This window comes from Myxine glutinosa, chromosome 7, assembly GCF_964187855.1.
Source record: "Myxine glutinosa chromosome 7, kmMyxGlut1.1, whole genome shotgun sequence".
Taxonomy (NCBI): Eukaryota; Metazoa; Chordata; class Myxini; order Myxiniformes; family Myxinidae; genus Myxine; species Myxine glutinosa.
This window is the reverse complement of record NC_136267.1, coordinates 89,358,811-89,375,650: the sequence shown is the minus strand read 5'-3', so window position 1 is coordinate 89,375,650 and position 16,840 is coordinate 89,358,811. Positions and strand designations below refer to the sequence as shown.

Genomic DNA, 16,840 nt, shown 5'->3' with positions numbered 1-16,840 from the left:
GCACAGCGCCCAGAACACTGCCTTGGGGAACTCCAGCCTGAACAGGAAGGGGAGTTGAGAGAAATCCATTCAGGGCCACACGTTGACTACGACCAGAGAGGAAGTCCGCAAGCCATGCATGGAGATTTCCATGGATACCATAGGAGGAGAGTTTGGTGAGCAGAGCTGGGTGCCAGACCATATAGAAGGCACGTGATATGTCGAGGGAGACAGCTCTGATTTCCTGTTTGGCATTGAGGACCTCCATCCATTGTTGAGACAGCAGAAGCAGCATGTCCAGAGTAGAGTGACCTGGTCTGAAACCAAATTGATGATCAGAGATCAAGCCGTTGGAGAAGAGGAAAGATTTCATATCCGAAGCAATGATGGATTCCATGACTTTGCTGATAATTGGGAGCAGGCTGATTGGTCTGTAGTTACAAGGATCTGTTTTTGCACCTTTTATGTGTAAAGCTGTAATGTTTGCTGATTTCCAGGATGCTGGCAGATGACCTTGAGCAAGAGAGAGGGTGAAAAGGACAGAGAGAGGGTGAGATAGAGCAGCAGAGCAGGATTTTAGGACCCGTGGGCTGATGCCGTCTGGTCCAGTTGCAGAATCAGAGTCGAGGTTAGACAAAAACTCCTCCACCTTGTCAGGAGAGAAGGACACAGAGTCCAGGAGCAGTTGGGTTGACTGGGAAGGGTGGGAACAGAGAGAGTATGGGTTTGGGACACAAGATTTTGAGGCAAACACAGAGTTGAGGCATTCTTCTTTGTCACGTGCGATGTCAACTGTGTGGCCATTTGAGGTAAGGGAGGGGATGGAGGGGGAACAAACACCAGAAACGGATTTGACCCAGGACGCCACCAGGATTTGGAGGAAGGAGACAGGTTTGAGAGTTCATTCTTGAGTGTGGAGAGATAGTGCTTCCTGGCACTCCTGAGGGTAGACACACACTTGTTCCGAGCTTGGTGGAAGGAACTGAGATTGCCTTCAGTTGGATTTGTCCTTCCAAGAGGCAAAAGGCAAGTTGTTTCAGGGCAACTGCCTCAGCACAAGATTCAGTGTACCATGGACGGGAGGAAGGGTAAGACAACTGAAGACGAGATGGGATAAATCTGTGCATACAGAGAGAGCAGTTGCTTTGGAAGAATTCCAGGAAGAATTGATGTCAGAGGCAGTGGAGATGGGAGACCAATCAGACGATTGATGGCTGCTTGAAGACCGTCCCAGTCGGGCTGAGTGAAATGCCAGACTCGTCGACGCTGAGGAGGCTCTCTGAGAATGGCCAGAGAGATGTCCACTTTGACCAAGCACATGATCAGAAGAACCGATTGGAGCAGAAGAAGAGCAGCAGACATTAGGCAGGGAAGTTTGTCATAACTAAGTCTAGAAGAGAAGATACTCCATTGGCTGAGATCCGGGTCTGTGAAATTGACAGATTGTGTCAATCCCATTGAGTCACAGAAGTCCTTTGCTGAGGTGCCATGACTAGTGAGAGGAGGAACCCACACCCAACCAGCTGGCATGATGACAGTTGAAGTCACCACATATGAGGAAGAGAGAGTTGGGATGAGTGGGATAGAAGTTGGTCCATGTTGTCAGACAGTGAAATGTAAATGGAGTCATCACTGTTTGGAGGACGGTACAGAACACATATGAACAAAAGGTGGGAGCGGAGAGGAAGCCGTAGCCAGAGGTACTCCTGGGGGTGAGGAGGAGAGAGGGCAGTGCCAAGGAGAGTTGAGGAAGAGAGTTTTTGATAAAGATAGCCACCCCACCACCAGGACGAGGCTCAGGTTTATCATACCGGAGGATGGAGTAACCAGGAAGAGATATTAAGGAATCAGAGACATCTTGAAGGAGGAAAGTCTCTGTTTAAGCAGATCAAGTCTGGATTGTCAGAAGGAACCTGTATGGAGAGATCAGTCAGGTTGAGCGAAGGCCCCGGATGTTTGAGGTCCATACCGTTAATGAAGAGAGAGGGGGAGCATCGGGTACAGGACAGGGGAGGGGAGGAGTAGGGTAAGATGAAGGATGAGAGGGGGAGGTAGGGAGAGCAGTTGATAGTGTGTCAGAGATTACAGAAGAGTTCCAAGAAAGGGAAGGATGAGGAGGATGAAAGGTTTGATGGTGAAGGGATGAGGCACAGTGAGGGGTTGTTTGAGGGGGGGCAGAGGAAAGTAGAATGTTGGGGGGGGGGGGGGGGGGTGGAGGTATGAGATAGAAGGGAGACGAAGTGGGGAGGAGGCAGCTTTGAGGAGGAGGGGGGAGGAGGGAGAATTGGGAGAGGAATGTATGGGGGAGATTTGAATGGGAGGGGTTGGGGGGGAGTTTTGAAGGGGAGGAGTGAGGGGGGAGTTTAGGAGGGGAAGGGGCAAGGGGGGAGTTTAGAGTGGAGGGGCAAGGGGGGAGTTTAGGAGGGGAAGGGCAAGGAGGGAGTTCAGGAGTGGAGGGGCAAGGGGGGAGTTTAGGAGGGGAGGGGCAAGGGGGGGATTTGGAGGGGAGGGGCAAGGGGGGAGTTTAGGAGGGGAAGGGCAAGGAGGGAGTTCAGAGTGGAGGGGCAAGGGGGAGTTTAGGAGTGGAGGGGCAAGGTGGGAGTTTAGGAATTGTAGGTGCAAGGGGGGGGATTTGGAGGGGAGGGGCAAGAGGGGAGTTTCGAAAGTGGATGATTAATGAAAGACGAACATTGATAACAAATTGGGTTTGTTGTGATTTTCAAGTTAGCAATCAGATTCAGAACGATGGAGGAGGGGTGGAATGATGTGAATTTAGACCATGTAGTGAGGGAGACGTATAAGAGATTGAATTTCTTTTTTTTGACATGGAATGAGATGGAGAGGAATTTGAAAAAAGCCTTTAAATAGGAAGAAAACAGCGTGTTGTATATACCACTGAATAAAACACTGAAGGGGAAAGTTTATACATATTTAAATATATTAAAACAGAACCGTAAACAATCTTATATGCACAAAGTACCAACGGGGGAGAGGCCGAGAGGGACTACCACGAATCACGTGGACAGGGACTCCCATCTCTACCGCCTCTCACACACACCTGATGTGGCTTTTATTGAAATTGTGCAAATACTGTTTAGATTTTGATGATTTGCGTGTGATATGATTTAACGGATGTTTATATAAATCATTTAAAATAAAAAAGCCTTCAATTTCTGATATTTTCCCTTTTCATTTGGGCCTCCCAATTGAAGCCCCGCCCATAGGGCGGGTACCGTTACTAGTATATATAATGCAAATGAGGCACCCTGCTCGTATTGTGGAGTTTCTGCTATTTCTCAGAGAGAGAGAGAGAGATATATATATATATATATATATATATATATATATATATATATATATATATATATATATATATATATATATATATATATATATATATATATATATATATATATATATATATATATATATATATATATATATATATATACATGTATATGTATATGTATATATTTATATATATATGTATATATTTATATATATATGTATATATATATATATATATATACATGTATATGTATATGTATATATTTATATATATATGTATATATATATATATATATATACATGTATATGTATATGTATATATTTATATATATATGTATATATATATATATATATATACATATATATGTATATATGTATATATGTATATATGTATATATGTATATATATACATATATATATACACCTAAATACAGTGAAATAATACAGTGAAAGACACATGAAAGCCCGCTTTGAGTTTGCAAAAAAAGCACCTAAAGGACTGACTGTGAGAAACAAGATTCTGTGGTCTGATGAAACCAAGATTGAACTGTTTAGCTTCCGTCTGGACACTCTGCCATGAAGCCCAGATCGGTGGAGTGTTGCAGTGATGGTTGTCCTTCTGGAAGTATCATGTATAATATATATATGGACAAACCCTAAGGTTCTTCACTTGATTCATGTCCATACCAGCAGGTTTCTGTTCATCAAAGGCTCAAAAGTCAGTTTATGGTACAGTATTTGTGTCCAACCTGATCCAACCAGAATGGCTAACCATTCAGCATACAGACAAGTTTATTTTCAGGAATTACATCATATGCAATGTATTTGCTTTCCTTCACGTACTATTTATCGCTGTTCATTCTGCTCTCACTAGGTTTGAGCGCATTAAAGAGAAAGTGTTTTATTTTGTGTATATAGCATTTTGGGCAGATAATCACAACACAAGAGGAGACAGCATTGATGGACCTTGTAACTGTTGCTGCATTTTTGCCTGAGGAAGCAATGCTGAATTCTATCTTTCTCGGGCTACGAGTTGGGGCTGGGCGTTGGGCCTGGGAGTTGGGCCTGGGAGTTGGGCCTGGGAGTTGGGGCTTTGGGCTAGGAGTTCGGGCTTGGAGGGCTTCGGCACTTCGGTAGGTTACGTTTTCACCGCTGTCTGTCTGTTTGGTTGGTTGTTTGTCTGTGGGCAGGATATCTCAAAACGTTATTGACTGATTTGGACAAAACTTGGTGTGCAAGTTGGGTGTGTGACTAGGATGAATTAATTCGAATTTAGTGAATATCTGGATATGGATCCGATAATTTTTAAAGTGATTCGTCACCATTGAGAGATGGGCGCCAAAATGCTATATCGCATGATATTTCAAAGTTGTGGACGAGTTTTGACAAAACTAGGTGGGTGAGTTGGTTAGGTGACAAGAACAAGATGATGAAATATTTTTTTTCCTATCAGTGAGATACAAAACGTAAACTGTTCAGCCTGGTGAAGGTTTGCGCTATATCGAGTGCCGTTCTTTTTTATTGTTTATCACCGGTGCATTTGAAAACAAACTGAAGGCACGTCCACAATTGTGTGGCCTTCTGATCATAGCAACATGCCCTTTGGAGAAGTGTGATAAAATTTGCTTCCATAGTGATTTCCATAAATCAACTGTGAGGAGACCCTACCCCTCTGGTTGTGCTTGGTTGGAGAGTTGAACAGTTGGGTAGGAAACAACCTAAAGTATCGATGCTTCAAACCCGGGAGGCCTCTTTGACTTCTTCGAACATTAACATCTATATGGTGTAACATTAACATCTATGTGTGGAGCCATTTTTCTCAGAGATGGCCGAACGGATCTTTGTCAAACTTTCAGACGTTCATCAGTGAGTGCCGGGGAGTGTTTTAGGCAAAAAAGAAAATGGAAAGAAAAAGTTGGATATTATTTTGGATTTTTTTTTATAGCTCTTTTGTGCCTAAGCTTTTGTAACTATGTGAAAGATAATATTAAATGATCCCTGACCCCATTCCTTAGTGGGTGTAGGGAAATGTTTTAGGCCCACACAAAAAATAGAAAAAAAATATTGAAATCTTCAAAATGATAACAGTATTAGAACAGCATCGGGCAATGCCGGGTAAACCTGATAGTGTTGTATAAACAGGCCTACAAAGGAGCCAACATGCAGCACAAAGACATCAGGAGGCATCTGTGTAATTTCACATGCATTATGAGAATGTTCGGTGATAGTTTTCCTGAAAGGATGGTACTGAGATAGCATTTTTATCTTTGAGTTGTCTAATCTGGGTTCCATTTCCGACCTGACTGTAAACTTCATCTATACTGTGCGGGGAAGGAGGGGCCCTCCAGATCAATTGCCCATAACTACATCAGCAGTATGGTTGTGCCCTCCAGAAATGATATATGTGTGTTGAAGTCCTACAGGACTCCTAGCCCAATATCCATATGATAATATATGAGTAAATAATTGACAAATCATCACAGTATACTGTATAGGATTTTAACTTGACTTACATCATTAACAGGCAAGCCCAAGTTCTAACCACCCATGGCCTTTTCATGCTACATACTCATGTTTTTGGCACAAGACTAAAATTTGTGCAATTTCATTGTGATTTTACTCCCTTGTATGCTCTCATGAAACAAAGTATTGATGCACTTTATCCTAAAACTGTATTGTAGATTACTGCAGTTCTCCATGCATTGAACCGTCTGCATTTGCACTGGACTTCCTGCACATGGAGGATGAGCTGAATGCAGCATTGTGTCAGCTTTGCTTCTCTCAGCCTGTGTGCTACGTATACAACCCCACGGAATATGCCGCCAACACGCATCGCCTCTTTGTAACCACCTACTGTCGTGGCCCAAAAAGCATCCTTTTCCTGGGGATGAACCCAGGCCCTTTTGGCATGGCGCAGAATGGGGTAAGCCTAGCAAATCCTGTCATTGTATCACATTTGAAATAGGATGTGTATCTTGCAAATGCAATTACTTTATCACATTTTACATGTGGTAACTTGTATCTTGACACTCTGCTTTAAACTGTGTAGCACTTCACGTAGGGTAAGTCTTTGCTCACTTTAGCTTATTTCAGATCACGTAAGGATAAAACAAAAAATGGGCATACGCAGGGGTGTAAAATGAGAAAATGCTGGTTGAGCCTCTTGAAGGACTCCAGAGAGCTCGGTAAAGCATTGGAAACTAGAAAGAGCAATCAGATATTGCAGACCCTCGCCAGGACGTGTTTTCAGTGGTTTTTATGGCTTTTGTGTTAAAACAAATATGGCGGCCGAACCACGTGACCGATGACATCATCATTATTTTTTTCTTCACCAATTTATCCCTCAATGAGATGATGCTCAAGAAATTTAATCTTGATCGGATGAAGTTTTATACTTGCCGAATTATGACGTCATAATGCAGGCACCTGTGACATCATCATTAACATATGTTATTCCACGTGGAGAGTTCTTTACAATGAGCCATGTCTAAATTTTTTCTATTCAGCACTTTCGGAGATATGGAGGTGCAGTTTTTCGGTTTTTCCAAGATTGCGGCCGTAATCACGTGACCTATGACGTCATAACTATCATTAAAAAATTATACAGGTGGGGTTGCACCTATGGTGAAAATTTCCTCTGTCGGACCAACGTTTGCAGAGAAAATCACATTTATTCTGTGCGGACAAACAAACAGACAAATGAAAAATCACTCACAGAGCGACACTTGGCAAAACAGAAAAAAGTAGAATGGCACTCAGTGGAGCATCCTTTTGACCTCAAAAATAATTAGTGGTTGAATTCAGTGACCTGATAAGAAAATTGTCTTCAAAGTTTAAGTTAATCCGATGAAAATTGACAATTTTAGAAATGTGGCCTATGTTGACATTTTGGCCTATGTTGACCTCAAAAGTAGTTGGTGGTTGGTTTCAGTAAGCTGATATGCAAATCCTATTCGGATTTCAAATCAATCGGATGAAAATTGAGGATTTTAGAAATCTGGGAAAAATGGTTGAACTTTTGGCCAACTTTGATCTCAAAAAGAGTTGGTGATTGAATTCAGTTAGCGGATATGAAACTGCTATTCAAATTTCAAGCCAATCAGATGAAAATTGAGGATTTTAGAAATTTGAAAAATGTGGTTGACCTTTGGCTTATGTTGACCTTGTGACCTGTTGACCTCAAAAATAGTTGTTGGTTGAATTCAGTTGACTGATATGTAAATCCCATTCAATTTTCAAGTCAATGAGATGAAAATTGAGGATTTTAGAAATTTGAAATTGTTGTTGACCTTTGGCCTATGTTGACCTTTTGGCCTATGCTGATCTCAAAAAATAGTTGGTGGTTGAATTCAGTTAGCCGAAATGTAAATCCTCTTCAAATTTCAAGTCAATCGGATGAAAATTGAGGATTTTAGAAATTTGAAAAAAGTGGTTGACCGTAGGCCTATGTTGATCTTATAAATAGTTGGTGGTTGAATTCAGATAGCCGATATGTTAATCCGACTCAAATTTAAAGTCAATCGGATGAAAATTGAGGATTTTAGAAATTTGAAATGGTTGTTGACCTTTGGCCTATGTTGACCTTTTGGCCTATGCTGATTTCAAAAATAGTTGGTGGTTGAATTCAGTAAGCTGATCTGAAAATCCTATTCAAATTTCAAGTCAATCGGAGGAAAATTGAGGATTTTAGAAATTCGAAAAAAAAGTGGTTGACCTTTGGCCTATGTTGACCTTTTGACCTCAAAAATAGATAGGATTTTATCGAAAATTTAGAAAGTTTTGTTCATGGGGACCGCAAGGCTAACCCCCGCTCTTGCAGGGAAAATGGCCTTAAAATGCCTGTTGTTGTTGTTGTTGTTGTATCGAACCATGAACTCTACCATATGGTAGAGTTCGTGGTTGGTTTAAAATTGGTTTAAATTGATTGGTTTAAAATTGTGACCTGTGGGCAAGTACAAGTGAGCGGACAGACAGACAAACAAACACACAAACCGGAGTGATCAACATACTTGTCAAAATATATATATATTTTGCCAAGTAACAAACTGACTCAAATACAATACCCTCACCTCAGGCAAGGGTACTGAACTAGAATGGCACTTGGTAGACCGCATACCTCCACCAGGCTGAACAGTTTATGTTTTTATAGGCAGTGAATCTGCATCCGGACCTCAAACAAAATTGAGTCAGCTTTTGACCTTTTGACTTGCGGACGAGTTTTGACAAAACTAGGTGGATGAGTTGGTTAGGTGCTTGTTTGTACAATTAGTCCCCCAATTTTTTGTTCAATTTTTAATTGTACCTCAGAGTTTCGTACACCCCTAGGAGAATTAAAACACTGTTTAGGGGTTTTGGAATGAAAAGTGTGCTGTTTGGCATTTAAAAAAATTGCCCTCGCTAGATAGCGTAGAGCAAGTCACATACAGGTAAATGCTTAATTTACATCATAACCCTCCAAGTTAATGGTGAAGATAAAATGGTAGTCTGGAAAAAAAAAAACGTGTTTTGGTGCACCGCTCCTTTCCTATGCCATCTCCAGGCGCTGCATAACGTCATTGCCAGGCACCAAAGGGGGCCCAGCAATGACGCACGCTGAAAGGGAGTACTCAGTTTTCACTGGTTGTTTGTTTGCTTTCTTGTTTTATTGTTTTCTTGTTTGTCCGGTGATATCTCAGCCATCATTTGAGCTAAAAAGCTGAAATTTGGGCACAATAGTGACGAAGTACTTTGTCAAAAACAGTATTTTTTTTTGTTTTTTGATTAATCAATTAATTGATGAGTTACTAAATAATTATTATCGATTAATTAAGTACTTATATATTTCCTTTCTCTTCTGGGCATTATCTCAGGCACCTTTTGAGTTAGGAAGCTGATATTTGGACTTGACAATGACCAAATGATTTGGCTGTAAAGGGTATTTTTAATTTATTGATTAATCAATTAATCAATCAATTATTTTTTGATTAATGAAGTAATTTATTTTTTATTAATGACTTATTTAATTAAATTTCTGAAAGTTACATCTTCGGATGAAGCACTAGTGGTTTAGTTATGCTATTAGCCAATTATTGATTAAGAAAATATTTTATGTCTATCTTTTATTGATTTTAATTCTGCAATTGATCAATCAATTATTGTGCAACTCTCCCTCCATATACAGTCTCTATGAGCTGCACGGCGGTATTGCCGTGCGCCAGAGGCGCCCCGGCAATGCCGCGCTGGAGGATATTTAATTATTTGGCATGGGGGCGGTGTACTTTGAATGTATCTGTACTTGTTATATATTTTTTGTCATAGCTCAATTTTCCCAATGTGGAATCATAGACCGCTTGGCTTTCCAAGATGTTCTTGCATCATAATAGTGTACCTGCACTGAAGTTGTGCACCTAATATTTGATTGGTGTCCTTGACCTACTTTTTTCAGATTGAGATCTAATTAACAAAAAACACCTTTTTGATCATAACTTGAATAATTTCCTCTGATTTTATTGATGGTGGGTTTTATGGAGAGATTGTAGATGGGGATACATTTTATTAAGATGCACTCTATCCATAAATATTGAAGATCAAGGTCATATGACTGTCCGAAAATTATATAGCCATCATTGGATTGCTGGCACCAGGGGAGGCTTACCCATGGCGATCGCTTTGTGATCACAGACATCTAGTTTCTTCCAGGTTTACCCCAACAGCTATCTTGTTGTGGATGTGCAGAGCGGCTGCCATTTTTATCACAGACATTCCAAGTGGCTACTATTTATGTCACAGGCATGTCACTGTGTGCATCGAGCCTTTATTTATTTATTTATTTATTTATTTTTTAACTAAGTCAAGGCTCGTGGAAGAGCTAACACATATAACGTATAATAAAGGGAGTGGGAGACAAGAGGGGGGAGAGAGAGGGAAGCAGAACACCAGTAGAGAACAGGGACATCAGGAGATCTGTGGAATGGAGAGTGCTGAGTTTGGTACACAGGATAAACAAGGTGGACACTACAAGGACTTTCAGGAAAGAAAACGGGATTTGAAAATGGTGGATTTGGGGTATATTAACAGGGGTAGAAAAGATCAAAGTTTTGGATGGGGGAAGATAAGAGATGATTGTGGACACTTGCTTTGAAGACCAGGAGGGAGGAGTGGGATACTTTTGTAGTGGACAGATAACTCAACATACCTTAAAGTGGGTGTGGAAGGTGGGGGTATGGAGCAACTCCGAGACATTTGAATGTTACCTAGTGGTCATTTACTGTATTGCTTGTTTATATGAATGAGTAAAAAACATTTTTTGAAAGGGAAACAGTTCAGTGAAACTGAAATTGGGATTGCTTGTCCAAGTAAAGTGGCTGATAACACTGGTCTGCGTCATTTCTGAGGTCAAGGTTTTTTAAGTTGTTCTTTTATAAGTTTTGCATGCTGAATTCCAAAATGTAACTCGTTTTGCTCAATCAGATCAGGTTTTTATGCTATCTCAATTAAAAAAAATAGATAATTCTAAAATAATCGTTATGAAATTAGCAAGTTTTTTTTTTTTTAAACATACTTACATTTTAGCCAAGTGTTAGCCAAGCTCTATTTAATAAACAGACACAACTTATTTCTAATTACGATTGTCATTACTGTTTTTCAGCATGCATATAATGTACAAGAATGACCCAAACAGGTTCTGCTATGTCTGTGGTAAAGTCACTATGTCAGACCCGCAGGCAAACATCACACATTTTGTGAGGAAAAGCTATCACGCCTAATTTGGAGTTAAACTTGGTGACCAGCACAAAGCCTTTGCCCCTCACATATGCTGCAAAACGTGCGTTGAAAGTCTGCAGCTCTGGAGCCACAAGAAGCTAGAGTGTCTACCTTTTGGTGTCCCAATGGTTTGGAGGGAAAGAAGATATCATACTACTGACTGTTATTTCTGTATGACAAACCTACAAGGTAAGTTGGTATGAATTTAGTATGGTTTTCATTTTATACTTACAAAAATATGCCTGACAATATGAGATATATCTTTATCTTATCTGATCTGTCTTCATCTTTTTTTTCTTTTTTCTTTTTGTATACAAGATCGAGGCTCGTGAAAGAGCAAACATTAATCACACAAAAAGTCAAACAAACACACAAAACACAAAATAAGGGGAGCGGTAGACAAGATGGGGAGAGAGGGGGAAGCGCACAAGCACAATATTTGAGAGCAGGGACATCGGAAGATCTGTGGGAGCGAGAGGGCTTGGGGGGGAGGAGGCATGGGAAGGGGGGGGGGGGGGGTGAGAGAGGTTTAAAACATATGGACACTGCAAGGACTTCCAGAAAAGAAGTTGGAATTTAAAAAAAGTGTATCTGGGGTGAAAATTAGCGGGGGTAGAAAAGATCAAGGTTTTGGATGGGGTAAGATAGATGGTGGTGAACAGCTGTTTTAAAGACCTGGAGGGAGGACTGGGATTGAAGGGACTGGGGTATTTGTTCCAGAGGTTCGCTCTTTTTGTTCGCTCGTTCGCTCGCTTTGTTCGCTCTTTCACGAGCCTCGATCTTGTATACAAAAAAAAAAAAAAAAAGAGGTGGGAGAAAAGGTGAATGAAAGAGTGAAGGTGAGCAGAGAGCCTAGATTTTGGCAGTTTAACCATAAGAGGGTTGCTGGCAGATCTTGTGCGACCTGTCGGAATATTTGCGGGACAGAGCCCAGAGAGAGCTGGGGGAGCAAGGCCGGAGAGGAGTCGGTAGAAGACAGAAAGGCCACCAACCTGCCTGCTGTGAGTGAGTGAAAGGCCTTCGGAGTTAGCTTCATCGCAGGAGATTCCAATGATTCTGAAAGCTTTGGTTTCAACAGCGTGAAGCCGAGCTAGGAGTGAGGCAGGAACACCGGCCCAGAGGGGGAACAGTATTCCATTGAGCTGCGGATGAAAGCCTTGTATGTGGTGAGGAGCTCAGGTGTGCCAAGGAAGGACTTCGCATGACGGAGTATGCCCAGACGGCGACTGGCTTTGGAGGCCAGCTTGGATATGTGGTATTCCCAAGAAAGATCATGGCAGATAGTGAGACCCAAAAGCTTCAGCGACAGAACTTCCTGGAGAGGATTGTTGAGAAAGTGGATGGGATGGTTTTCCAGTCGGTCTTTTCAGAGAGACATCGTAAGAGTGTGAGATTTGTCAGGATTGAAAGACATGTTCCACTTGTTTGACCAGTCTGTGATTTTGTCCAGGTCTGCAGAGAGTGAGGAGGCTGCAGACTGCTGATCTGAGGGATGAGGAATGGAGCGGCAGAGAGTGGAGTCGTCAGCAAAGAGATAGAGGATTTTCCAGAGAGTCGGAGAGATCATTGATGAAGACCAGAAATAGCACAGTGCCCAGAACACTACCTTCGGGAACTCCAGCCAGAACAGGAAGGGGAGATTAGAGAAATCCATTCAGGGCCACACGTTGACTACGACCAGAGAGGAAGTCGGCAAGCCATGCGAGGAGATTTCCATGGATACCATAGGAGGAGAGTTTGGTGAGCAGAGCTGGGTGCTAGACCGTATCGAAGGCATGTGATATGTCAAGGGAGACGGCTCTGATTTCCTGTTTGGCATTGCGGACCTGCCTCCATTGTTGAGACAGCAGAAGCAACATGTCCAGAGTAGAATGACCTGGTCTGAATCCAAATTGATGATCGGAGATCAAGCCATTGGAGAAGAGGAAGGATTTGATATCCGAAGCAATGATGGATTCCATGACTTTGCTGATAATTGGGAGCAGACTGATTGGTCTGTAGTTGCAAGGATCTGTTTTTGCACCTTTTTGTATAAAGCAGTAATGTTTGCTGCTTTCCAAGATGCTGGCAGATGACGTTGAGCAAACGAGAGGGTGAAAAGAACAGAGAGAGGGTGAGATAGAGCGGCAGAGCAGGATTTTAGGACCTGTGGGCTGATGCCGTCTGGTCCAGTTGCAGAATCAGAGTCGAGGTTTGGCAAAAACTTCTCCACCTTGTCAGGAGAGAAGGACACAGAGTCCAGGAGCAGTTTGGTTCGACTGGGTAAGGTGGGAACAGAGAGAGATGGGTTTGGGACACAAGATTTTGAGGTAAACACAGAGTTGAGGCATTTGGCTTTGTCACATGTGGTGTCAACTGTGTAGCCATTTGAGGTAAGGGAGGGAAGGAAGGGGAACAAACACCAGAAACGGATTTGACCAGACGCCACCAGGATTTGGAAGAGGGAGACAGATAAGAGAGTTCGGTCCTGAGAACGGAGAGATTCGGGGGTGGGGGGGGGGGGTTAAAACGTTAGACAAAGAGTAGATGTTCGGGGAAGTTCGGGAGAGAAGGGAAGGCAAAAATCTAAGAACCAAACAAAAACAGCGAAGGAAGAAACTTGAGTGAACAAAAGTCGACGGGGGACTGGGGAAGGCTGACGCTACAAGGCCGCACACGCCGGGCAAACAGGAAAGATTAATTTATGAAAGATTAACACCAAGAATCTTCCTAGGGACACACTATAGGTACACACACTGAAAGATAAATACAGTTTCGACAAAAATACAATTGTGAACAATTACTTAACTTTGAAACGTGGAGACCGTGTACAGCTTCGAAAAACTGTGACGTCGCCCACAAGATCTCGCGAGATCTCCAAATCTGTTTCCTTTTAGGCATAAATCGAAAAAATAAGCAACACTTAAAGTATCCAGACCTACCAACTGCCATAAAGCCAGTGCCTCATGGACCAGAAATTCCAAATCCAACACCGCCCAACAAATTTGATTTGTCGTCCGACTCAGATGAAGACATCGATGATGGTGACATATCTGATACATATCAACCTACTGCTGAGACAAGTCAACCCAAACTCTTGAGCCAAGCTGAGTTGAACGATTTGACAAGAGATTTGTGCTTGTCCAAAGAATCTGCTCAGTTGCTGGGGTCACGTCTTCGCGAAAATAGTTTAACTCCAGAAACAACATGCTTCTGGTATCGCAGCCGCATAGAAGAGTTTCGAGAATATTTCACGTTGGACGAAGAAGCTTCGCTGGTTTACTGTAACAAGGTCAACGGCCTCATTTCAACTATGGGTTTAGCGTATGACCCTACATAATGGCGGCTCTTCATCGACTCCTCAAGCAGAAGCTTGAAAGCAGTACTACGCTACAATGGTAACAAGGTCGCGTCTGTTCCGGTGGGTCACTCAGTGCAGATGACTTGAAGTTATAGTAACATGGAGCTTTTGCTGACTGCTTTGAAGTACAAACATCACAATTGGATGATATGCAGAGACCTAAAGGTATGTTGGTGTCAACCTAGGTACTTTTTAAAAGTAAAATCGAAATAAGAAAAAGTGAAGTATTTTATATTTTAAATAATTTCCAATAATTTTAAATATTTGTATTTTTGGTAGCGATGTGATACCATACTCAGTATTGACACCAATCGTAATTAATAAACTTCTTTTTTATCGGTCATAGCCCTAGTGCTGGGTCTACAAGGCGGCTACACCAAATACCCGTTTTCTCTGTCTGTGGGACAGCCGAGCAGACAAGCAACACTACGTACAATGCGACCGGCCAGCATGACTTGGCCTGGAACCAGGCTCGCACAACGTTCTGTCACACGCCCTCGTGAATCTGCAGAAGATTCTACTTCCGCCACTGCACATCAAGCTCGGACTAATAAAGAATTTCGTCAGACCACTCAACAAAGAAGGCCGAGCTTTTGCTTTCCTGAATCCGAAATTTCCACTCGTCAGTAAGGGCAAACTGAAAGCAGGTATTTTTGACGGCCCCCAGATCAGGGAGCTAATGAAAGATGCTCAATTCGACGAAAGTCTGGAGGACAATGAGATCAATGCCTGGCTCGCATTCAAGTCCATTGTCACGAATTTTCTGGGCAACCACCGATGTCCAGGGTGTGAACGTGTTGTCGAGGAGCTCCTGCAGAGCTTCCAGGCTCTTTGTGCACACATGTCCATAAAGGTGCATTTTCTCAGCTCGCATTTCGACTACTTTCCGGACAATTGCGGTGATGTCAGCGACGAGCAAGGAGAGCGCTTCCACCAGGATATTCGAGTGATTGAAGCGAGGTACCAGGGCCGCTGGGATGTGAACATGCTTGTGGACTACTGCTGGTGCCTCAAGAGGGACGTTGCAGCTGTAGAACACAGACGAAAGTCTTTGAGAAAGCCCTTTCTTCCACATTAACGATACTCGTGTACCATTTAAAAAAATATATACTTTTGTACATTTTCTGTCAATTTAAGTCTGTTTAAAAAAATAATAAACTTGCTAATTTCATAACGATTATTTTCGAATTATCTTTTTTTTTTTAATTGAGATAGCATAAAAACCTGACCTGATTGAGCAAAATGAGTTACATTTTTGAATTCAGCATGCAAAAATTATAAAAGAACAACTAAAAAAACCTTGACCTCAGGAAAAAAAAATATTCAAACGCAGACAAGTGTAATGATACTTTATCTTATTGTATGCATGGTTTTAGCTGTGTTGAAATATCAGTTATCAATTTGGCTAATTTGGTGCGAAAAACTTTTTCCAAAATCAAATTTGTTTCATGAAACATTCAGTCCCAACACAAAGCATGTTTATTTCACATTCCAAAGTGTTTGACATACTAATACACATATACTGTGTTCAAAAAGTATCCGACCTTTATTTTTCGTGCGTAAAAAAAAAGAAGCTAGGGAGGCGTTGATTGGTGCACGTATGTAGGCGATTTTAATGCGCACGCGTGAATTTTTTCCCACCTGCAGAAGCTGTCATTCGACGGCAGACCGCCGATGAGTGAGGACATGTAAGCGAGCACCGTCGGATTTTCGTTTTTGACCAAATGACGGAAAAACTTGAACAACGCTACTGCATCAAATTTTGTGTAAAGCTTGGCGATTCCCAAGTGGAAACGATCCGCAAGATTCAACACCGTTCATTCCATTATGAAGGAGGATTTGGGCTTCAGGAGAATCTCAGCGAAGTTCGCACCAAAGCTGCTAACGATTGAGCAGAAGCAACTCCGTTTGGAGATCGCACAGGACATGCTGGAGACTGTGAACAGCGATCCCAGCTTCCTCAACACAGTGATCACTGGCGATGAGTCCTGGGTTTATGGGTACGACCCAGAAACCAAGTTGCAGTCATCACAATGGAAGCATCCAACATCCCCGAGGCCAAAAAACACAAAATTTGATGCAGTAGCGTTGTTCAAGTTTTTCCGTCATTTTGTCAAAAACGAAAATCCGACGGCGCTCGCTTACATGTCCTCACTCATCGGCGGTCTGCCGTCGAATGACAGCTTCTGCAGGTGGGAAAAAATTCACGCGTGTGCATTAGGATCGCCTACATACGTGCACCAATCAACGCCTCCCTAGCTTCTTCTTTTTTACGCACGAAAAATAAAGGTCGGATACTTTTTGAACACACGACGTATGCTACAAATGTGTTCACAAAAATGTGCAACTCCTTTTAATCTGTCACTGTTCCATGTGTTAGCACTCCGCGTTCCTTTCTCTGATTCCAGAATATGAAGGGAGCACGAAATCGAAATGCCACCTCTCCTGGCCATTGATGGAAATCATCATAACATGCTGAGGTGGAGAATT

At 42.1% G+C, this 16,840-nt stretch overlaps 1 protein-coding gene across 5 annotated transcripts in view; it reads left to right on the top strand.

Annotated features, from left to right (window-relative positions):
• SMUG1 (single-strand-selective monofunctional uracil-DNA glycosylase 1) overlaps nucleotides 1-16,840 on the top strand; it is a 239,714-nt gene that overhangs the window by 209,956 nt on the left and 12,918 nt on the right. For all 5 annotated transcript variants that reach the window (XM_078781979.1, XM_068122690.2, XM_078781980.1 and 2 more), the window contains one exon: nucleotides 5,949-6,190. In XM_078781979.1, coding sequence (XP_078638105.1) covers nucleotides 5,949-6,190 — 242 coding nt within the window. The remainder of the gene's footprint in view (nucleotides 1-5,948; nucleotides 6,191-16,840) is intronic.